This window comes from Symphalangus syndactylus, chromosome 21 (genome assembly GCF_028878055.3).
Source record: "Symphalangus syndactylus isolate Jambi chromosome 21, NHGRI_mSymSyn1-v2.1_pri, whole genome shotgun sequence".
Classification (NCBI taxonomy): domain Eukaryota; kingdom Metazoa; phylum Chordata; class Mammalia; order Primates; family Hylobatidae; genus Symphalangus; species Symphalangus syndactylus.
In genome coordinates, this window is record NC_072443.2 from 65,724,420 (window position 1) to 65,750,197 (window position 25,778).

The 25,778-nt window shown below is 39.0% G+C and overlaps 1 protein-coding gene across 12 annotated transcripts in view; it reads right to left on the minus strand.

Annotated features, from left to right (window-relative positions):
* Positions 1–25,778, minus strand: part of CNTN4 (contactin 4) — a 985,842-nt gene that overhangs the window by 323,684 nt on the left and 636,380 nt on the right. For all 12 annotated transcript variants that reach the window (XM_055259613.2, XM_055259617.2, XM_055259612.2 and 9 more), the window contains one exon: positions 8,045–8,171. In XM_055259613.2, coding sequence (XP_055115588.1) covers positions 8,045–8,171 — 127 coding nt within the window. The remainder of the gene's footprint in view (positions 1–8,044; positions 8,172–25,778) is intronic.

Genomic DNA, 25,778 nt, shown 5'->3' on the forward strand with positions numbered 1-25,778 from the left:
CATCTTATAACATTCTTGGGTACTATGGTTGTCTGTACATAATGTAAAAGGATTTACAAGAAAAAAATGTAGGTGGGTTAGTTTCAAGATTTTGGATGTCTGGTATCAACAAAAGTAAATATACAGAAGGGTAATCCCTTCTTTTTGTCAAGACATCTGTCCCACTTCAAAGCCATTTTTCATTGACACCTCTTTCAATGAAGTCTTCCTTAGTATTTCTAGTTAAAATTAACCAAAGATGACTAAGCGTGGTGGCTCACACCTGTAATCTCAGCACTTTGGGAGGCTGAAGTGGGCAGGTCTCTTGAGCCCAGGAATTTGAGAATAGCTTGGGCAACATGGCACAACCCTGTCTCCACAAAAAATACAAAATTTAGCCAGATGTGGTTGTGCATGCATGCTTGTAGTCCCGGCCACTCGGAAGGCTGAGGTGGGAGGACCACTTGAGCCTGGGAGATTGAGGCTGCAGTGAGCCAAGGTCACACCACTGCAACTGCACTCCAGCTTGGGCAACAGAGCGAGACCTCATCTCAAAACAAAAACAACAAAAATTAACCAAAGCTTTGTCCAATCACCTACAGAATTGTCCATGCTCCTTTATGTAGGAATGCTGCTTTTACTGTAGATAATTTACCTAAATCACTTTTGTATTCTCACTTTAGCCATCTAAAATATAACACTCTCTTTGTGCTCCATAAACGCTTGTTGAATTTAATTGACTAAATATTTTACTTCTTTGCTGGATATTTTAGCTTTGAACATCCACAATTTATGAAGCATTCCAGCATACTACCACATAGCAACATATGTTTATTCATGTCTTTGAAATGTTAAAATTTAGAAACAGGAGAGGTAAGAAAGGTAGACCAGGAGCATGAAATAGAAAAATGAGGTACCTTTTTATGTGTTTGTGTATAAGAAGATTGGGATTAGAAACTGACAATGTTTTTAGTCTCCACAGTAATTCTCTGTGCTCTGATACAGACAAGAAAGTGTAATAAAGACAGAACAGCCAGGTTATATTCTAGCAGCTCTATGTGCACATGAATCTGTAGAACTGACTGTCTGCCCTAGACATTTTTTTTTTGAGTCAGTTGATCACGTCTTGACCATAACTCTTACTTCAAATGATAGTAGAGCAATTTAATATGACAAATCTAAGAACTCAAAAAGGAAATTGCAATATAATGTGAGCTGCAAGCAGAGTGTGGAATTTAGGAGTGGGACCATGTGAGTCTTTTTAGAAAAGTGGTTGTGGGCACAATGAGAGCTCCTCTGTAGGTTTGTCTACACTACTCATCTCAACTAAAATGCTGTGCAGAAAGTCCATTAATCTACTTTATTGCCTGCTTTTACATAAAATAGCAAAGGAAAAGGGATTATTTAGAAAATAAAGTGCTTTCTCTGAAATGCAGTTGAGTCTCTATTACAAAGCACTATACCAAGTTTTATTGCAACGCAGTCACGGTTCATTCCAATTGAATGTGGATTGCACTGAATTCCTCATCTCATTGTATAATGAAACACGCTTGAAAATTTCACAATTTACTTGCAATGTTTGAGGAATCTTTTAAGTGTTGGTAATATAGAGGCAATGCTCATTTGGAGCCAGTAGAGATTTTCCCAAGGGACAAGAGAAATTTGTGAGTCTCATAAGCTGATTTCTGAATCATTTGAGGAACCACAACTCCACTCTCTCCAGAGAGTGGGGTTGTGCACAACCAAACACCGATGCAGTGACACTCTGGAGGGTAAAATGTTGTGGCTTTGCTGGGAGGGTATCTATAGGATTCGCTGTAGCAAAATCCTCTTTCTTTGTTGATGGTTTCAACTTGGCACTGAGGGAAGGTCAGGGCATTTATGACTTGGAATTTGTTTTCTGCAAACTCAGTTGAATACATACCTCAGCAAAAGTACTCCGACCAAGTGAGTGAACATTTCTTCTATCTGGAAAGGGATGCTGAGTGCATTAAGTAATGTCATATGTCCTTAGGGAAGTTTAATACAAGGGAAGTTGGCACAAGTTAAAACTTCTTAAATTTTTCTGGGTCTGGGTCAATCCTTTCAAAATTGAGGGGCAGGAAACAATGAAAAGAGAAGGCTCAGTTGAGGGAATAAACACACAGAAGAGAGGTCAGTTGCGGTGTCTGAGGGGAGAATCTAGTGCTGAAGATCCCCATGGAGACTCACTCTGGAATTTCTCCTACTTGTTCTTCCCTGTCAAAGTCAGCCTGAAGACTGAAAAAGTTCAGGCAGAAAGGTGTCTGAAAATACCTGATCTCTCCATTATTTTTCTTGCTCTTTCTTTCAACAAGAGGAATTTTTTAGCTCCCAGGTACCAGACTGCTATTACGTTACAGAGAAACTGCCAAAGGTATAAAGGCAAGATGTACACTGAAATAAATTGTTAGTGCATTTGATTAAAAAGTTTTATTCTCAGTGTTTCCTGACAATCTAAAAACATAATAGGTTTCTGTTTCACTGCTTGTTTTAAATAACAAGGCAAACTCCTATATCTAGAAACACAATGTTACAAAAGCAATGTTAATTAAAGGTCACAGTTTGGGGAAAAACAAAGCAGCAACTTGCCAAATTCTGATGCAAAATTTGTTTTCATTTATGGCTAACATCTGAACTTACACTTGGCTATGTAAGGAAAACAAGGACCAGTTAACTCATCATTTATGTATCAAAGAGCCTTTGCTTCCTGCAGTCTTTACTACATAAAGTATTTAAAAATCTTTGATTTAGCCTTGGGTTTAATATATTCTAGGGAGAATAACTATTCATTCTGGCTTGCCCAAGACAAGTGCTTGGTTTACACTTGCTGTCCTAGAATAATTATGAACAGCAGCCTTCTGCTTTAAAAAGTGACCTTAGATGATAAATTACATGTTCACCCTAATTATATTGTCCATTAGAGAGTTGTTGTGTTCTTACTTTCTGGAATGCACTTCTTTTCCATATTCATGTGATGAAAGAACCATTCACCCTCCAAATATATTAAAATATCCACTCCAGCCTGGGCGACAGAGCGAGACTCCGTCTCAAAAAAAAAAAAAAAATCTCCTTTTCTGTGAAGACTTCAGTGACATCTACCCTCACCATCCTGAATTAGACTTTCTTTCCTCCAGAATACCTAGAACTTGGTCATCCTTTACTGGTATTTACATCATTCTACTCCAACTACATCCACATCTAGACAGTCCTCAAATTAACAGTACTAGTAAACATGTGGTAGAGTTGATTAATCTTTGAATACTCAGACCTTGCATGCTGCCTGGTGCATTGCAGCTGCTTAACAGAGTGGTTTAAATACTTTGTCTAGATGATGTATTTTTCAGAATCCTAATACATGGGTCAGTTCAAAGTAGAGCTGCAAAGGCTGAATCTTGGATGAAAATTCTGTTATTTTCTTTCTCTGGTAATATTTAAGCCAATTCCATGTGCCCTGGAATTCAGTTTGAAAAACACTGGTGAGGTCCGAAGGATGAATAATGAATATGTTTGATAAATGAACAAATGGATAAATGAACACGTAAAGTAAATTCTAAAATAATATCCACTATACTAATACTGCCATCCTTTAACTTGAATAGAATGTCCTTTATGCTCTGCCTATTTGAAAATTACTTATCTCAGTTCAAATCCCATTTCTTCTGAGAACCCTAACTGATGACTCCAATCTCTCCTAAACTATGACATACATATTTCTTTGTTTTTTACATAACATTAGATATTAGTTGTTAAAGTTTTTAATTATCAAATTTGAATAGAGGCATAATATTTATAAGATGTATGTAAGTTATAAAAATCATAAGCCAAAGAAGATCTGTGTTTAAAAGGGATATTATCACTTTAGAGGTCTGCTGTATCTACTTTGATTATACCACTCCTTCTAAATGGTTAATTATAACCTTTAGTTTTGGCTTTTTCATTCCTGTGATATTCTTTATAATTTTATCATTCATGTTATCCTTTGGAGGAGTTCAGAGCATGCCACCCAAAAATATGCTGCTCTGGCATATTGACTTTAATTAATTTATTCATTTATTTAGAGACTGGTTCTTGCTCTGTCATCCATGATGGAATACAGCGGTGCAATCATAGCTCACTGCAGCCTAGAACTCCTAGACTCAAGCGATCTTCCCACCTCAGCCTCCTGAGTAGCTGGGACTACAGGTGTGCACCCCCATGGCCAACTAATTTTTAAATTATTTTTGTAGAGATGGGGGTCTTGCTATGTTGACCAGGTTGGTCTCAAACTCCTGGCCTCAAGCCATCCTCCTGCCCCAGCCTCCCAAAGTGCTGGGATTACAGGCACGATCTACTGTGCCCAGCCTATATTGACTATTTTGAGTTAAAGGTACTTGGAAAACAGCAGGCACAAGACGACCACTTTCACCTTCATTCTTTTTCTAAAAAGCAAAGGATGAAATCCCCATGCCAAAGATGTCTTTTCTATATTAGAAAGGAAAGTAACGTTCTTTTCATCAAGGACAGGAAGTTGAGACAGAGAAAACTCTGTCCAGACCTTGTTAAAATATTTTCTTCTAGCTCCCCACATAACTTAGTTACTTTTTCACAATTTACTACTCTTTGTCCAATTCAGTAAATTAATGTGCAATGATAACTGCGTCTCTGGGTTTTCATTTTCTTATGAAGGCTTCCTTGCCATGTAAAACTTGTATTAAATAAATATGTTTTTCTCCTTTTGATCTGCTTTATGTTAATTTAATTCTCAGGCTCAGCTGAAAAATCCTGAGAGGAGAGATAAAGTTTTGCTTCCTCTATTACTTCCTCTATACCTTGAACAACCACTCCATCTCAACCACTTTCAAATTTTATGAATATGAAATCACATACTATGTATTTGGCTGTGAACTGGTTTACTCAAAATTATGTTTTGAGATCTACCCATTTCTTGCAGTTGTCATTCATTCATTTTTACTACTGTACGAGGTTACCTTGTACGAACATACCAGGTTATGTGTATTTGTGAATATACTAAGAACATAATTATATACACTGGATCATACAGTATGTGCACCTTTAGCTTTACTAGGGAGTGTTTTTTTTTTTTTTCCCAATGGCTTTTACCAATTTTCATTGCTACCAGCAGTGTTCCATCAAGGGTTCTGTTTGCTCTACATCTTCACCAACAGATTGTCAGTTTTCTAAATTTGTCAATCTGGTAGTTTTGAAAGAGTATGTCGTTGTAGTTTTAATTATATATTTCTGTTCACCAATGATATTGACAATCTTTTTATGTTTACTGAATTTTTGCTTTTCATTTTCTCAGAAATACTTGTTCAAGTGTTTAGCTAATGTTTCCACTGGGTTGTTTTTTACATTCTGTTTGTGGAAATTCTTTAAATAGTCTGGATATGAATCCCTTACCCGTGACAAATATACTTAAAAATCTTCTTCAAGTTTACAGCTTGTAATTGTGTTTATTTCAGTATATTCTATTGAACATAAGTTTTCAATATTAATACAGTTATTTTCTAAGTTGTATTTTTTCTGCCATATTTAGAAAATCTCTTCCTTCCCCAAAGTCATAAATATGTATACCTATTTGCTTTTAAAAGTATTGCAAATTTCCCATTTAGGTCTTCCATACACTTGGAATTGATTTTTGTGTATGCTGTGCAGTAGGGTTCCAATTCTATTTCTTTAACCATATAGACAATCCATTGTCTAGTATATCTTTTAAAAATTTGTTTCTAATGTTGTCATGAATTTTAACTTTTCTTTTTATCTTCACAAGACAGTATTCTTTTTATTATTTTTATTGTTCTGTGCAATAAATTTTTTTGTGGAATTACTAACATTTACCATTTGCTTTACTTATTTATTATTGTAGCTCAGCTCTTCTATGTGGAATCATTTTTATTCTGCCTCAAGCATGTCTTTTAGAATTTCCTTTAGTCAGACTTTGGTTGCTGTCTGCCTAAAAATGTAGCTATTTTGGTTTCCTTTCAAAAAAGTATTTAGGCTATCCATATATTCGACAGTTTCTCTCACTAATCTGAAGATTTTATCTTCTGTCTCCTGATTTTTTGTTGCTATTGAGAAGTCAGCTGCCAGTTTGTGATCTCCTTGAATGTTATCTGTATTACAACTTTGGCTACTTTTTTGATCATCTGTTTGACTCGGTGTTCTGCTATTTCACTATTTTAGATGTGGCTTCATTTTTATTTGCACTGCTTGAAGTGCATTGGGCTTCCTATATCTACAGCTTGAAAGTTTTAATTAGTTTGGAAAATTCTTAGCCTTCTCTTTAAATATTGCTTCTGCCTCAGTCTTTCTTGTTGTTTCTTCGGAAATCCTGATTAGACATTTTTTCTCTCTTTGTTTTTAAAGTATTTTGCTTCCCTTTGTCTCTTTCTGCTGCCTCCGGAGGATTTCTTCAGACCTATCTTGCAGTTTATGAATTCTTTTCAGTTGCACTTCATCTGCTACTAGAATCACTAAGGTTTAATGTTTGAAATACACAATTACCTGTGCTTTACAGTCTCTTTGGAAGTCAAGCTTATTTCTTATTCACATTTACTCTAAAAATGTAGCCCTTGTATCCCAGGTTTATTTTGGGAGATGTTCTCATGTTGGATTCTCCTGTGGGTTGTCTAGGCTTTGTCTTGTGACCTCTGTTCCTCTGAAGCCATGAAAACCAAAGCTCAATTCATACTTGTAGTTTATTAACATGAAAACTGCCTTTATCGTTCAGCTTACTTCTTTGGGTTCCGAACCCACTTAATTTTATACTTCTGACATTTCTTACTTTCCTGCCAGTTTACTGATACAGTTTAAAATGTGTTTTTTTAGTTAAATATATGTGGTTAGGCATTGTTAATGTTTTCAAAGAGAAAGTCATTCAGGATATTTAATTCCCAGCTACGAAAAACAGAGGTTGGGTACTTAGCTTTTCAGGAAACAATCATCTCCTTGGACTTTCAGGATAACCTATGATGCCTGTCTAAAAGCTCTTTAAAGGGCTGAGCGTGGTGGCTCATGCCTGTAATCCCAGCACTTTGGGAGGCCGAGGCGGGCAGATCACTTGAGGTCAGGAATTCAAGACCAGTTTGGCCAACATGTTGAAACCCCATTTCTACTGAAAATACCAAAATTAGCTGGGCGTGGTGGTGCAAACCTATAATCCCAGCTACTCAGGAGGCTGAGGTTTGAGAGTCCCTTGAACCCGGAAGGGGGAGGTTGCAGTGAGCAGAGATTGAGCCAATGCACTTCAGCCTGGGTGACAGAGCGAGACCCTATCTCAAAAAATAAAAATATGGCCGGGCGCGGTGGCTCATGCTTGTAATCCCAGCACTTTGGGAGGCCAAGGCTAGCAGATCTCTTGAGGTCAGGAATTCGAGACCAGCCTGGTCAACATGGTGACATAGTGAAACCCTGTCTCTGCTAAAAATACAAAAATTAGCTGGTCATGGTGGCGCACATCTGTAATCCCAGCTACTCAGGAGGCTGAGGCAGGAGAATCACTTGAACCCGGGAGGTGGAGGTTGCAGTGAGCAGTGGTTGCACACTGCACTCCTGACAGAGCGAGACTCCGTCTCTAAATAAATAAATAAACAAACAAATAAATAAATAACAGCTCTTGGGCCAGGCGTGGTGGCTCGCGCCTGTAATCCCAGCACTTTGGGAGACTGAGGCAGGTGGATCACCTGAGGTTGGGATTTCAAGACCAGCCTGACCAACATAGAGAAACCCCGTCTTTACTAAAAATACAAAATTAGCAGGGCGTGGTGGTGCATGCCTGTAATTCCAGCTACTCGGGAGGCTGAGGCAGGAGAATCGCTTCAACCTGGGAGGCGGAGGTTGTGGTGAGCTGAGATCGCACCATTGCACTCCAGCCTGGGCAACAAGAGCAAAACTCAGTCTCAAAAAAATAAATACATAAAATAAATAAATAAATAAATAAATAAATAAATAAAAGCTCTTTATGTAACCGGCATTGTATAAGTATTTGTTGATTTTAATAACAGAAACTATATGCATGGAAACACATGCTTTTAAATCAACGAACCTGATATGAGGTTTTGGATTTCCTTTAACTTCACAATTGAGCTTCACTTTTTTCTCCTCAGAGTCCAAAGGGAACATTACAGGACTTGGTTCTTGAATAAAAATCGGGCCATGCAGTGTGGAATCATCTGAAATGAGAAGAGAAAATGTCCAAAATGAAGAATCCCTTCCAAAGAGGAACAACAACAGGAAACAACAACATAAGGAAAATAATAGAAAGAAATTAACAAAAAATAGTAAGGCACAACAGCCTGTGTTTCAGCTTCTGGAAGAAAATTTCCCATTGAAGGTTAATCTTCTGTGGATTATGATTAACTGAAAATACGAGCTCTCTTATTTCACAATGGTCACTCACTTTACTAACAACTGCCAGGCACAGGCTGCTTGACATCTCCCTTTCTCTCCTCTATGTATTGTTCTGCTTGTCTTTACCCTACCCCTTTACTTTGTGCTTCCTGTATCCCTTTTGTGCTACTGTCATTGTGGATGGCTGTCTAGTGTCATAAAGCTAACATTTTTCTCTGTGCTGTAATGAGATGATAAAATTAGAAAGAAGCAAGGATGATACTGTAAATAAGTCAATAATGAGTAACAGCTCCGTATTGCTAATATACACAACAGTTTCTCAAAATGACTATGTAGGCAAATAAAGAACGACCTACAGTCTTTATTCTCACATTATCTGCAGTGAAGGACTAGGTTCTTTGTTTTCTCAACGTCTTGTGAAGCAATATATGGTCTACCTTGCATAAATGTCACATAGCTGGTACACACATGACTCAGTAACACCCAAACTGGTCTATAACAGGTGCAATGATTTGAGTCCACTGATTATGTGCTTGGATGGTGAAGCCATGTTAAATAGCCATGCATTGCTAAGTGCTTTCTCTCAATAAGGGAAACTGGATGCATAAGACTTATTTTGTCACGGAGCAGTAACAAAATTCAAAGACTGGAATGATCCACAAACCATACCTTAAGTGGCAGTGTAGAGTACATATGCTTCTAGACTATGCACACAATAAATATTGTTCAAAATGCATCTCACCACTTATGCCCCTGAAAGTGATTTTCATTTTTCAAAGTCAAGCTCAAATTCTTTTTCCTAGAAAACTCTGCTAGACCCTCAACCTTTTTCTTTAATATAATTTTAAAACTATATTTCCCAAGACACTTATCTTTTTCTACTAAGTGCATTTAATATAGAGTATACTATATTTTCCCTTGTTTGGATTATAAGCTTTTTGAAAGCATGACTGTATCTTACCTATTTTTATATCTCTTATAGTACCAAGTACAGTGGTATATATAATACACAGTGATCAAAAAGAATCTGCTTTACTTCAAAGTATTTTTTTTTTCAATTTTTAATGTATTCAATTAGCTTATTTAGGCACTGCCTGATGAGTTTTAAGATAGAATCACCAGAGGCTGTGATGTAAAGTTACATTAAATATCACCCTGCAGCTGGCAGTCCCCTTATATGTGATTATTTTGAAGGGCAAGAATTCCAACTGCTATCCTGGAAAAACTTCACAACCAGCCTTTTCTTGATAGGATATAGCATGAGACTGAATTCATTCAGGTGCATCAGTACTGAGAAAATAGAATAAAGTTGGTCTGGGGATCTAGGTGAAGCCTGGCAAGGTAATTTCTAAGGCATTTAACATTTAACTCAGACAAAAAAAAAAAAAAAAAAAAAAAAAGAAAAGAAAAAACACTTCAGGCTAAGGTTGAAATAGAAGAAAAGTTAAGAAGACAAAATGACCAAACAGAATTCTATCTTATTATTGGGGACTGAGGACGGCCCATGATCTTGCTGTGAGAAAGAGATGGGTGAGGATTCAGAAACACCATGGACTGAGTTTCAATGCCTTGGGTCAAATACTAACTCCAGGACCTCAGGAAAACCACCTAGTCGCTACATACCTCAAGTGTTTCATCTATAAATCAGTAAGATTAGACTAGGCCAGTGATTCTTTATCAGTTAAAAATGGGAAAACAGGCTGGGCATGGTGGCTCAAGCCTGCAATCCCAGCACTCTGGTAGGCTGAGGTGTGGAGGATTGCTTGAGCCTAGGGGTTCAAGACAAACCTGAGCAACATAGGGAGACCCTATCTCTACCAAAAATTAAAAAATCAGGTGCGCATGGTGGCATGCGCCTGTAGTCCCAGCTACTCAGGAAGCAGAGGTGGGAGGATGGCCTGATCTCGGGGGATCAAGGCTGCAGTGAGCCATGATCATTGCCACCACACTCCAGCTTGGATAACAGACCAAGACGCTATCTCAAAACAAAACAAAACAACACAAAAACAAAGAATGGGAAAACAGCCAGGAATATTTTCCCATAAACACACATATACCTACACATTTAATTTGCATTTAAAGATGTCATGAATTATATCACCACTACCACTGTCTCTCCTTACAAAAAAACTAGCCGGGCGTGGTGGCGTGTGCCTGTTACCCCAGCCACTTGGGAGGCTGAGGCAAGAGAATCTCTTGAACCTGGGTGGCGGAGGTTCCAGTGAACCGAGATCACAACACTGCACTCCAGCCCAGGCGACACTGCGAGACACTGCCTCAAAACAAACAAACAAACAAAAAAAAAACACCTAAACATGCACTTTAAAAAAAAATTTGTGTTTAAAGTTGGATATTTCAAAATCCAGATATTTACATTTCAATTTCAGATTTTTAACAATTACACAGATATTTTCAAAACAAATTTAGGTACTGGTCAAATGTTAGTTCATTTCAATGGTAAAGAATTAAGTGATTTTTGGCACATCTAGGTAAATGAAAAACGTTATTCGTCAAGATCACTAATAAAGCAGCAAGTCTGGTGGATTTTCTCTAAGAGAGAAATATTTCCATTGTTGTCCCCAATTCCAAAATTATGTGTGTGTATATATAATATCAATCATCTCAATTCACTGGTGTTCCCTGATTTGAATTTCATACAGAAATATAGTCTATTACTAGTAATTCCAAAGAAGAATAAAACGTAATAATGATTACTCAGGATGCAGCTGAGAGGCTGTGAATTAACATCTGTATTATTTATCAATGTAGCCATGCCATATTTAAATAACAAAAAGATATTTTTTCTGTGTATTTTGTAACAAGAATTGATAATAATGATGCTTTGCATTCACTATAAATAATGCATTCTATCTAAAGTTTTTATTTTCTCATAGTTAACCAAGCTCACTGCCTGAAAATTAATATTAGCATAAAAGGAATAGTATTTCAGTTCTCATCGAAGGAAATCCACAGGCTTTTGTGCATGAGCTATTTGGGCTCACAAAGATGAAGGGAGAAATTTTAGGAAGTTTAGCTATCAAGTTATTTTAAAAAACCCAGATATCCTAGCTTTTAAACCTTTGGACCAGGGTTAACAATGTTTTTGAGAAAAAAGAGTTGCTTTATTTCACCAAAACCTTGAGGTGCCTGGGTGAGACAAAGAGTCCTGAGAAAGGCGTTCTGAGATGAAACAGGGGGAGAGGCATCCCTAAGTTTGTTCTATCTCTATGTGGTAGCCACAAAGTGACTTTCAAGTGTCTTGAAGGCACATACAAAAGACTGCATTTACCGTTTTCAAAGCCTAGAAGATAAAGTTCATCCTTTTTTTTTTTTTTTTTTTTTTTATCACAGTAAGTTGTTCTATGTAACCAGAAGAGTGGCTGTGATTTTCAGTCTAAAGAGGTAAAGAGCATCACAGCAAATGACAGAGGACAAGATTTAATAATACAATATATCTCAGAGTTAGACTGTAGACCACCTGCATTATTATCATGCCATGCTTGTTTTATCAAATCTCAGTCCAGACTGACTACACCAGAAGAATCTGGGGTCCATTAATCTGCCCTTTAACCTAGCTCTCTGGGTGATTCTTTTGCACACTGAAGTTTGAGAACTACTAACACAGATCCTTCCATTCCTAGCTCTCCATTTCCTAAGAACAGAACATCAGCCAACACCGATTTTAGATCCACTCCTAGACACATTTTTTGGGGGGCAAAGTCTAACCAACAAATCTTTGCTTGATAACATTTAGAGAGGTAATTTTAGCACATGCCTGCTCGGACTAATAGTTGAAAGGGAAGCATCCAGGAACAGAAAGTTATAAAACTGACTCACATGAATGTGTCAAGGCCTAGGACTGACATATAAACTAACCCTTTCTTAGAACACTTGTAGTTGAACTCCAGAAGCTAATCGTGAGACACCACCGCCACCCCCAACAAGCACTGCACTGAACTGACAAAGAGCAGGCATCCTTAGAGATCACAATAGTCCACTAACCTATAGTTATAGTTGGTCTTCATTTCTATACACAGCATTTATACTGTAACCACTACCATTTATTTATAAGTAATGAATGTCTTCTTATTTAAGTGACAGGATGTTGGGATTAATGTTTTTACACTTGGGTCCCCAAAAGGGTCAGAGTCGCCCCAGGGCCTCATCTGCCTTGGAGAAATTATGGGCATGGGCTCACATTATTAGAGGAGGGGAAGGCAATGATTTTCCACCGTTCTAGGAATTCCTAAAAATCATGTTAAGAGGAGGAATGAGGGAGTGAGCAGTAAGATTGCCAACAGCTCACCTACAGTCTTGTGGATTCCAGATCACTGATCTGACACACAGCTTGGAGGATCTAGTGCAGGCGCCAATACTGTTACATCATGATTTCATGATTTCCTGTGTTCGTTTCTCCTTGGTAACTAGGTACCTGCCAATCAGTCACTAGGCTAACTTCTATCAGACTACCAGTGTTCTGTAAAGTTCCATACCACAGTAATTGTCTTGAATTAGGATGCATAAACTCATCTTCATAAATGCAAGGGAGAAGACTAGGCTGAAAAAATCTGCTTTCATGCTTCAACAAGGAGTGGGAAATCTTTGGATTATCAGAAAAAAAGCACAGATTTCATGGCCAGAAACAAGTGTCCTAGAAGTAAAACACAGTGTCCGGGCTAATCTGAAATTTTTGGATTACTGAAAGAGATGCATAGAATCACAGAATTTTCTATTAGAAAATATTATTTAATATTATTTTCCTAGGTTGCAGAATAAAAATGACCACATCTGTAACAGAAACAAAATATTTTTTGAATGAAAAAAAAAAAAAATCCTCTAAGAAAAAGAGTAATAAAGCACCTCTCTGCAGCCAGGTGTCACTTAATTTATTTGCTGTATTGGAACATCAATGATCTCTCTTTTTTTTTCTTTTAATTAATTTGGCCCCCTTCCACATTTTGCTGAACTTCCCTCCCAGGCGAGCAGGATACTACTCACGCTGCTGGAAGCCAGGCTGGGCAAGAGAATCTGAATGGATGGGGCTGGGGTGAGGTTTTCTGGGGCTGAGCAGAGAAAAGTAAGCCTGAATCCCAGGTGATGGTTAACTCAAGGAAGTGAGGCAGATGCCCAAATATCAAGCCCACAGGAGCAAGTACAGAACAAAATCTGGATTCCAAGGGAAAGGTCAAAAAAAGGTAACACGCATAAAGCAGGAAGCTAGAGGGTGGGTGGAGCTAGGAAAATTCCACTGATGCTAAATGTAGTTTTTTGGTTTTTATTTTTATTTTTACAGGGCATCTGTGAAAAATCCTAGGAGCTGGACCAAGTCAGGCAGTAGATATAATCTCAAAATAAACATTTCATAGAAAGCAACTTAGTAGAAAAGGTAAGTCAAACTATACCTAAAATAATTATTTCTCAAAGTATGTCAAGAAACCTCCTGGCTGAAACAGGTGAGCAGCCCTAATCCAAAAATCCAAAATCTGAAATGTTCCGAAATCCAAAACTTTTTGAGTGCCAACATGAGATAGTGACAGCTGTGCTTGATGGTTCAAAGTATAAACTTTGTTTCATGCACAAAATTATTTAAAATATTGTATAAATCACCTTCAGGCTATATGTGTAAGGTATATATGAAACATTAATGATTTTCATATTTCGACTTGGGTGTCATCCCCAGGATATCTCATTATATATATGCAAATATTCCAAAATCCACCTCCACCTCCCAGAAAATCCAAAATCTGAAACATCTCCAGTCTCAAGCATTTTAGATAAGGGATACTCAACCTCTATCACCTTAGCTAAGGGTGCTTGTTAACAGGTAGATTCTTGAGTCCCTCCCAGACCTACTGGATTCTAATTACCAGGACTCAGGAAACAGCATTTGAGCAAGCATCTCTTGATCTTTATGCATTCTAAAGTTTATTTTATTTTATTTTTTGAGATGGGGTCTCCCTCTGTCACTCAGGGTGGAGTACAGTGGCTTGATCTCTGCTCACTGCAACCTCCGCCTCCCGGGTTCAAGCGATTCTCCTGCCTCAGCCTCCTGAGTAGCTGGTATTACAGGCGCGTGCCACCACGCCTGGCTAAATTTTTTTTGTTTTTAGTAGAGACGGGGTCTCAGCATGTTGGTCGGGCTGGTCTCGAACTCCTGACCTTGTGATCCACCCGCCTTCGCTTCCCAAAGTGCCGGGATTACAGGCGTGAGCCACTGCGCCTGGCCTATGCATTATAGTTTTGAAACTAGTTATGAATTCAGCACAGACAACTTTCATTTTTCTTTTCTTTTTTTTTTGAGCTGGAGTCTCACTCTGTTGCCCAGGCTGGAGTGCAGTGGCACGATCTCGGCTCACTGCCACCTCCACCTCCCAGGTTCGAGCGATTCTCCCACTTAGCCTCCTGAGTAGCTGGAAATACAGGCGCCTGCCACCACGCCCGGCTAATTTTTTGTTAATTTTGTGTTAGCCAGGATGGTCTCCATCTCCTGACTTCGTGATCCACCCGCCTTGGCCTCCCAAAGTGTTAGGATTACAGGCGTGACCCACTGTGCCCGGCCACTTTCATTTCTAAACAGGTTAGGATCCCAGTGAAGAAAAACTACCCTGCAGAGTTTTGTTCTATGTGCTAGATCACTCTGTGGCTACTCCGTGGGATGAAGGCCACATTTCGCCAGCGTGGCCCTTAGAACAGCACCCTTTTCTTTTGCTGGAAATATTTCCATCTGTTGCAAATTCAACTGACTCTGTTGGGAAAGAACAAAAATGCAATACTAAGATTTCATCTTAGAAAACTAAAAATTCCAGGTTCAAGTCTACTTGTCATTGCTGTGGTGTTCCCAGGTGTTGCACCTGAGAGTTGTTTAAGCCCTTAATCCTAATGGCAGGTAGGAAGTGCCGCCATAACAGCCAAGAACCCAGCACTGTGATATACAGTCAATCTTCCTACGACATCAAATGGGCTATTTGATTAAACACCTGGTCTTGGGTAGAAACACTTCAATAGCAACAATTTTCATTTAGGAAGTAAACTCTAGGACACCTAATGTGGAACACAAGGGCTTGAATATAAGCTTAGAATACCAGCCAGGGAAGACTGCATGGGTTTAGATATGAGTTGTATCTGGGTCACATCTGGAGGGTAGGTAGATTTTTGCATTATGCATGCACAGAAGTATCCTGGTGCAAACCAGAGTGGCTTTGCCTATATCCTGCAGAGCCCTTGACCAATCAAGAGAATAAATGCTCCGTGTGTGTAATCAGTGGGAACGTGTTGCTTTATCAGATTGCAGAACAAAGTCACCAGGGAAAAGGAAGGGGAAGTTCTTCTGCTAAGGTGGGTTGTTGGGTGTGCTCTCAGTGTCCTGCTCATATTTCACTTTCTCCCTTACTACTCACACCAATGGGGAGCCCAATGGGAAGAACCATTACTCATTCCACCACCAGCATGTTCCAAGAAGGGCACACGTAGGGCCCACTGTGTCTTGCTGGCTGTGAACCTTCTCATCTAGGCTTCCTAATGATTATGGAAACATACAGGCAATAACCTAAGGAAATTCACAAACAAATGAAATACTGTAACAGTGATTTTCCTGAGTGCAAGAATTCCTTTAAAATTCAATCACTGATTGTAGAAATGATGATTGGACAGCCGTCACACTATCATTACTAATACAATTTAGTGTTGTTAGTATTTATAAGACAGACAGCAAGGCATGTTCAAAGGCCTTACCCAAGTGCCTACTTGAAAAACTAGCCAACACACAGCATTTCTATTGAATAAGTATTCTATTTGGTTGTTCAGCCGAATAGAGCAGAGGCAAAGCAAATATTAGAGGAGACAGACATGCCTGCTTAAAAGATAAACATTTCTTTCATTTGTCATTGCTTCCGCCTTCCTTCTTTTAACCCCTCAAATGAGCATTTTAAACAGCAAGAAACAGAGAAGTCTACCAACAGCTGGTGTATGTCTGAAGGCACAAAGTGAAAAAAATCCAAATGAGAAATGAACTCTTCTCAGACTATTTCTTTGCTCTCTTGTTAACAAAATAATGCTGCCGCCATCATGCATTTGTGTCACACATAATGAGGCCCTAATCGTTTGTAATGCCAGATCTTAGAAACAGTGGTAGGACGGACGGGGAAGCGCAGGGAGATAAAAAGGGTCTCTCCTTGGAGAAAAACTCTGCATTGCTCAAGGATTTGTAGGAGTGGAAAAGAACAGCAGTGGGGCTGTATCAATGTATCCTACTCTGACCCTGAACTTAAACCTTGACACATTCCAGGAACAATGGATTAATGACTCTTTTAAAAATAAGTAATTGGGTGATATTGACGTCAAGCCCTAGTTATGACAAGAAAGAAGCATTTCCAACAAATGCAAATACTTTGTAACTCATTTGGAGGCAAAAACTGACCTGAACTGATGGGAGACTATTTATAGACTCAGTGTGAATATTCATATGCTTTGCTGCAGAATTAGAAATGCGTTTGATTATGCAGTGCTGACCCAGACTCAGCTGGGGATGCTATTATGTAACACTGGGCGTGTTTTGTGGGCTATATTTCTCTTCTAAAATTACAAACATTTTAAATTCTCAAACATTTCTGACCCAAATGGCTTCTGATCAGAGTTTCTGGGCCTAGCTTGGATTCCAATTCCAATATTACATGGAGGCGACATAACCGCGTGCAAAGCAGACATTGTCCTGCCCTCATGGAGTGTTTACTTTAGCGAGGACTAATAATAGTTATAGCTAACTTTATCTTTTTAAGTAATAGACTTTATTTTTTCAGAGCAGTTTGAGGTTTACAGAAAAATTGAGCAGAGTACAGAGATTCTGCCTACACTCCTTCTTCTCCACACGGTTTCCCGGATTGTTAACATCTCACATTCCTGTGCTACATTTGTTACAATCGATGAGCCAATATGAATGCATTCATATCAACTAAAGCCCACAGTTTACATTAGGGTTCATAATGTATTGCACATGCTTTGGTCCTGGCAAATGTATTATGACATGTATCCACCATTACAATATCACACAGAATAGTATACTACCCCAACAATCTAATGCTCCACTGTAGCAAACTTTCTGATTTATATTTACATGCATTACTATTTACTCGTGAGAATAAAAGTATAGAAACATACATGCATAAAATTGATTGGCTTTAGCTAGAGAAATCTAAATGAGATATTAGGGTCACTAATTCACTCAATAGTGCTTCCCTGGTGGCATAACTATATAGTGGACCTCTGTGATTTTTGCCTCAGTATCCACTGCTCCCTATTAGGTAAGAGCATTCTACTCTTTCTTTGGTGAACCAACCCTCCTTCTCTTTCGACTCAAGTGGTTTGGATAGACTAAAATCCTCGGCACAGGTCAGGAGCAGCAGATAACACTGCTTAGCATTTATAAGTTATTAATATTTATTTATACATTATCAATTGGCCTGACCAATTAATATTCCATTTTCTTGGTTAAATTGGTTCCCAGGCATGGGTGACCAAAGCCTGGCTAATGAGGCTCCATTGCAGGATTTTTCATAAAACTACACGGAAAAAACCCTTTTGTAGTCTAGAATTGCTTACAGAAGGAAGCCTGGAGCTTCCAAAGACTCCCACATAGAGAGAGAGAACCTAAAAAGAGAATGAAGCCAAAACAGAAAAGAGCAAAATTAAAGGACAGGGACGGACTGAGTTCTGATGGCATCGTTTCAGCTCTGGAACAAGTTCTGTCCCTAGCAAGCTTTATCCCTAAGATTCTCAGACATGAGAGCTAACAATTGGCTTCATTTAAGCAAATTTGAGTTGCAGTTGTTATCAGCTGTAGCTAAGAAACTCCTGATCAACACTGTATTCATAGAAAGGTATACATCAATTTATTCAGTGAGTTATTTCTTCATGTCATTGGTCTTCGTTCTATTCTTCTTATTTCTTTTTGACACTTCTCCAAGTGTACTTGTGTGTGGGTGAATACAAACAAGTAAGACTGGTCTTCAACCATGTGGCAGGCAAAAGCCTTCTCTCTGTGGACTTACTGTTCATTTTTGTGCCTCTACTTCAACCGGAACACCACTGGGATCAACTACTCCCTAAAAATCTGCTTCCTTGAACTGTGCCCCTTCTGGTATTTCTGGATGCATATGGAAAACTCCATCATGTGTCTTGTCCATGCCCTTCCCCACGACAGGACAGTTTCTTGTGGGAAAAAGATGTGTATAACTACAATCTAAGCCATTCTGGAGACTTGTTAGCTTCAAGCTGGAATTCATACACTTTAATGGTGGCCTTTTGAAAAGATCATTAACCAAAAGCAGTGCTAATGCCTTCAATATGCTTTTGTGTATTCTTTGTATGCATAAAGAATCTCCCAGAGAGCCATTTAAAAATGAAGACTATAGGACTCCGTGGCCTTTCCCAAACTTTCTGATTACATAGATTTGGGGATGGTGTACAGGCATATGCATTAGAATTTTGCACCCTGGGTTACAGACGCAGGTGATCTACAATCATGATCCACTATTTAAGGAGGACAGAGTAGGGTAATTTCAGCAACCACATCAGGCTGTTTTAAGCACCAAGTGGCTGCCAGAGCTGATGACCAAGGAAAAAAGAGCACTTGCATGGCTCTCAAATCAAATGCTGGAAATGCCTCTCTTTTATGCTCTGAATGAACAGTGTCTCCCATTATCCATGCCCATAGGGATATATTTTCCTGTTTAATAGGAGGTATACATGATCTAGAAGACCTGCTTTGGCTTCTGACACTTTAGTTGTCATGTATTAAGAGTACTATAATCCAGAATTGTCCAAGCTTTTGTGGGACTGGGAGAAACAACCGTTTCTTTCCCCAGCTGTCTCTCCAACCCTCCTAAGAGCCAAACCATCCTCCTTCTCGACTAAACAAAAGTATGACCAAAGTGTAGAGGTTGCCTTTTCTACATTCAGTCATAATTTCACAGTTTCCTGGAGACCATCTGTTTTAAGCCCTTCTGGGGTGAACTGCCGGTGTTTTTAACTCCCCAGTGACACCCTCCGTTCCCCACTGCCTTCCCTGACATTAAATTGCCCAATCACAGAATGCCTGCAGGCAGTACTTTCATGTTATATGCACCGAAGCTCTTCAACCAATATTCATGAACCTTTGCACCTGTCTGCTTGGCAACTAAAGTACCCTACTTCTGTCTTTCTCTAAATGCTTCAGGTTTGTAATTTGGCACATAGTGAATGCGTCAATACATATACTAGGAAGTGTGTGTGAAAGGGAGTAATCTGAAAGCTACTGAAGCAAAACTTTGAGAACATATTTCTAGCAGGTCCACTAAATTTGAGTTTGGTATGCTTCTCTTTCTGGTGTGAAACTATTTTAATTATTTTTCACATTGTTTCTTAGGAGACATGGTTATCACGATGTCTACAGTGAAGCTGGGAATGCGAACACAATGTAGATAAAGTTTATGGCAGGTAAGGGGCTCCACATATGGTTCTTCCTGGTGGGACATTGGTATTTTAATTGAAAGTTTGTCGGGAAATCCAAACCAGACGTATGTTCTACATTACCCACTGACTGAAACAAGAAAGTCCTGTCAGAGAAGGATAAACAAAGCCATAATCATTCAGCTTAGGCAGAGATTTGCTCAGCTTTGAAAAAAGAGTGTTTACAAAATCACAAATCAACTCTGACTCTCCCTTCCTCAAACGATAACCCCTATGTATCCTATTTAGAGCCATGTAAAATAATGACAATAATAACCATCATTTACTGAGTGCATAATAAGGTTAGGCTCTCTACAAACTAAAAATGGTTATTGGGGTCTGGGTCATATAACCCACAGACAAGAGCTATTCTCTTCCTCATTTAATGATGGAAAAGAGAGGCCTGGAGACAGGCAACCGCTATAAGAGGTTGCAGAACAGGGACTGAACTTGGTTTCTTCTGAGATCAGAGCCAAGTACTTAGTGGCATTATGATATACTATGGCAACTGCTCTCTATGCATCACCAGCACCAAGGAACACATAAGATTCTAGTACACTGAGCGCTATGGTTTGAATGTGCGTGTCCCCTTCAAAATTTATGTTGAAACTTAATCCTCAGCGCAATAGTATTAAGAGGTAAGGCCCTTAGGAGAGTGATAAGGTCATGAGAACTCCTCCCTCATGAATGGGATTAAGGCCTTCATAAAAGAGGCTGCAAACAGCATTCAACCCTCTTGCCTTTTTGTCCCTTCCACCATGTGAAGACACAGCCTTCATCCCCTCTGGAGAACGCAATAACATGGTGCCATCTTGGAAGCACACGGCAGCCCTCAGCAGACACCAAACCTGCCGGTACTTAGATTTTAGACTCCCCAGTCTCCAGAATAGTGAGAAATAAATTTCTGTTCTTTATGCATAATATAGTCTCAGGTATTTTGTGATAGCAGCACAAATGGACTAAGACTGTGAGTAAAAATGCATATTAAATGTGAGGAGTTCAGATTTTTATGAAACCCCACTTTTGGAGGTGAGGAAACAACGGTTTGCGAAGATGAGGTGGTGTATCCAAAGTCACACAGATATGCAGTGATGGAGCTCTCACCAGAATCTTGATTTTCCAATTAAAAATGAAATGCTTTTCATAGCACCTGAAGTTTCCTCCCATTTATTCTTGGGATAACAGTAAAATTGGTCCACTTTTACCTAGAAATATAGTGGGAAAGAATGATGGAATCATCCCTTAGGAAGAGAGATAATCTATTTTGTCAATATTTATGTCTTGAAACTTTGGTTTAGAAGGAAATAAGTGAAAGTCCATTTCCTTTCAATAGAGAGCAGAATGGATAAATATGATTCATCATATGCCACACTTGTTACCAATTCTTTCAAATTACAAAGTTGTTCTTTTTTGGAATTAGCAGCATATTGATGTACAGAAGGGATATTCTGTCCTAAAGTATCCTCTATAGAAAACATTATAAAAGAGGGGATTTATAACCTTTCAAAATGACAAGCATAAAATTTGCATCTAATTATTGGGCATTCTGCCTTTTCTATGTCATTTTCTCATAAGGTAAAGTGGCATGCACACTGATTTGGGCAAACACAAAGCAAAAACCCTTTCTGTGAAAGGATAAATGGCAGCAGAAAAAATGCCATTGACTTGAATTCACAGGCTTATCAAAAGATAGGAAAAAAACGTTTTCTTAGCTTTCTTAAGATGAGGTAAAAAGCATGTCCATTGAGTTGTTGGGTCTTTTGAATAAGTCATCCACCTGTCCTCTTCATTTCGCTATCAAACGATCCTCAAATCCCTTCCCATACACCTCTAGCCACAGAGAAGGTGGATGACTGTGACCTTCTCTACCTTTATTGCAAAAGCATCTGCTTGCTTAGAAACATGCCAGCTAAGTAAGAAGTAACTGACAGTGGATAATGGATTAACATCTTTCATTCATTCAACAAGTGTTTACTGAGTACTCACTATGTACTAGACTATTCACACTGAGGATACACAGAGAAGTAAACACACTGTCCAAGGAGCTCACATTCTAGGCTGTGGGAGGCAGATTAAGTAATTTATATAGCTTGTTGAAAGGTCATATTGTGAAGTTAAGTATATCAAGAAAGGGAATAGAGAATCTAGGAAGAACACTGCAATTTTACATAGTGTCTTAGTCTGTTCAGGTTGCTTTAACAAAATAACATAAACTGGGTAACTTCATAACAACAGAAATTTATTGCTTACAGTTCTGGAGGCTGAGATGTCCAAGCACAAGGTGCTGGCAGATTTGGTGTCTGGTGAAGCCCACTTTCTGGTTCATAGAGGAAACCCATTTGCTGTGTCCTCACACAGTAAAGGGGAAAGGCAGCTCTCTGGGTCTTCTCTTACACTGACGCTAATCTCATTCATGAGGGCTCTGCCCTCATGACTTAATCCCCTCCCAAAGGCCCAACCTTGGGGGTTAGGATTTCAACATATGAACTTAATGGGGACAAAATTTTCAGACCATAGCAAATAGAGTTGGCAGTGAAGTCCTTCCTGAGAAAAGGATATTTGATCCAAGACTTGAGGGAGGTGAGTAGGCAAACCCTGAGGCTATCTCACTGATAAGCGCTACAGGCAAAAACAGCAGTAACTGACAGGGCCCTGTAGCAGTAAGAGGGTGCTTAGTGTGTTTGCAACAAACACATTCTCTCTCTCTCTCTCTCACACACACACACACACACACTCACACACTCACACTCACACATGCACACAGCAGTCGGTGTGACTTCAGTACCATATGCAGGAAGAGCAATGCCGGACATGAAATAGCAGTGGTGGCATCAATATATCATGTGGCAGTGCTTAATACTGCCATGTTCATGGCAGAGTTCCCCAACCCACACTGTATAAGCTAAGGCAGGTATTATTTCTGCATCCTAACTTAATGACAAATACAGTGAAGCCCCAAAAGACCCACCTGATGAAGCCTTGGTTACTCTGCCACTACCATGATTTGTTTTCTTTTTCTCTCCTTAAGGGATGCAGATGGAATTAGAAAACTGATTCTAAACCAATTTTCTTGGCTGGGCATGGTGGCTTATGTCTGTAATCCCAGCATTTGGGGAGGCTGAGGTGGGTGGATCACCTGAGGTCAAGAGTTGGAGACCAGCCTGGCCAACATGGTGAACACTCATCTCTACTAAAAATACAAAAATTAGCCAGGTGTGGTGGCACATGCCTGTAATACCAGTTGCTCGGGAGGCTGAGACACGAGAATTGCTTGAACCTGGGAGGTGGAGGTTGCAGTGAGCCGAGATCATGCCACTGCACTCCAGCCTAGCCAACAGAGCAAGACTCTGTCTCAAAAAAAAAAAAAAAAAAAAAAAAATGCCAACATCTATAAGCTATAGGGGTCAAAACCAGAGTGCCTGGGTTCAAAATCTCAGCTCTATCACTATGCAACATTGAGTGAGTTACTTAGACTTTGTGCCTCAACTTCCTTGTGAAATGGAGCCTAGTTTACAGGATGTGAGTATTAAATCCCTTAATACATTTAAGTGCTGAGATTAGTTCCTGGCGCCTAATAATTCTTACACAAGTATGTAAGCACAAAATGTCTTTAAATTCTTTAAAGTCTATAAAGCTGGGGGAGGGGAAGTGTTTGGGATAGGAAGGAGAATGCACCCTTGTTTCTGTTTAGTGTTAATATAATAGATAGGAAGACACGTGACGTTCTGTGGTCTAGAAAGAATAAGATCTTTTTGAACATAAATCACCATGGACACAAATTTTTTGCCTCTAGGAGAGTAATAAAGTGAGCAAGCACATCTTTCCACCTTTGCCCTCTCTCTCCCAAAACTGATGGCTCAGTTGGGTACATAAAAATTCAGGTGTAAGTCCCAGACAACCTACCTTTAATCTTCCCTGGGTCTCTGAACGAGTTATGCCCAATGTTCAGGCTCAGAATAGTTTAGACTATCAGAGAAAGCCACCTTCAGACAGGGCTGGAAAGAGGGTAGGTAATGTCTGCCTGCATTTAATAGGGTATAAAATCAGTATAAATCCCTTTGATTGGTTTCCGGCTTTTGATGTCATGGCATCTCTATCTCATTGACATCAAAAAGAAGCAAAGTGTAATGTAGCAAAAAATAGGAAATATCTGTATTTTTGTCAGGCAACAAAAAATTCACTATAATGAAATGGCCTTTCCTTCTGCTCTCAAAGCATTCTGTACACCATGATACTTACCTAGTCACACTTATAATACTTTACTTACTTGTCTATTGCTTGTAAGCTCTTAGAACATAGACACTTGAGTTAAAGTGGTCATTGTTCCCCAGCTTTTATCATTCTTTCTGCCACACTGTGGATATCTGATCCATCCTTAATGAATGAGTTAATGAACAAACAAAACAACTTGGAATGTAGAATAAGCTGGTATATAGCAGAACTAGGGTTGAACACTACATATAGTGATTACTTGTCAACTATGGTTTATAACAGAACCTGGTTCTTCTGGAAGGTCTTTGAGAGAACTAGCTGAGGCTTAGCCCACCAAGAAAGTCAATTTTTGAATTTTCTATGTAAATTAACTTTTCATTCTATTTCAAAAGTGATGTCTTGGCTCGGTGTGGTGGCTCATGCCTGTAATCCTAGCACTTTGGGAGGCCCAGGCAGGCGGATCGCCTGAGGTCAGGGGTTCAAGACCAGCCTGGCCAACATGGTGAAACTCCGTCTCTACTAAAAATACAAAAATTAGCTGGGTGTGGTGGCTCATGCCTGTAATCCCAGCACTATGGAAGGCCGAGACAGATGGATCACCTGAGGTCAGAAATTCGAGATCAGCCTGACCAACATGGTGAAATCCTGTCTCTACTAAAAAATCAGCTGGGCATGGTGGTACATGCCTGTAGTCCCAGCTACTTGGGAGGCTGAGGCAGAGGAATCACTTGAACCCAGGAGGCGAGGTTGCAGTGAGCCGAGATTGTGACACTGCATTCCAGTCTGGGCAACAGAGTGACAGAGTGAGACTCTGTCTAAAAAAAAAAAAAAAAAAAAGTGAAGTCTTGTCCTTATGAACCTTGTTTCTAATGTTAGGTCACTCTGTGGAGAAATTGTTCCTCAATCATTCATTCATTGACTCATTCAACAAATGTTTTCTGAGTATGTACCGAGTTTCATATGTAGAGGATACAGTAGTGAAAAAAGATTGACAAGGTCCCTCCCTTCCTTCATTGAACGTATCTTCACTGACAAGCTGATGGTTAGTAACCGAATTTTTAAAAATAACCTAATCTGGACAGGTCTAAGATACCATCTAGTCCAGTAGTTCTTAATTATTTTTTAAATTGGAGAACACATTGATAAGTAGATGGGGGTAGTTAATATGTACATACAATTTCAGGGGCTTCAGACACCTCCCTGAAGATAATTTATGGATTTCAGGTTAAAAATCCCTGATCCAATTTGGGCCTATCATTTTGCATATGAATGTGCGTATGTCTACATTTACTTTAAAAACAAAAAGAAAAAGTAAAATGTTTGGCTTATAGCAAAACTTTCACAACAAAATATTAACTATTTAACTAGATAAGTCTCTTTGGGGTATTTCAGGGGCTTGAGAAATTACAGAAATAAACGTGAAAATTTTAATGTGAAAAGGAAAGAAAGTTAATAATTAAAGTGAATTTTTGTTTTTCTCATTTAATAGCAAAAATAATAAAAAATACACTTCAAGCAACACAACTATCCTTCCCTACTCCTAGGAAATAAATAGAAAACTACTGGTTGTGTTAAAAGTCATAAAAAGATTAAGTGAAATATAATGAACTTTGGGTAATGACTATCTTAAATGAGAACCAACCATTCTTTACCAAACCTTTGGGATCTTGACACAAAAAGCAGCCTGAAGTAGGATCTGAGCAGTTGTTAACATTTTCTAAAAGGGAATTCAAGAG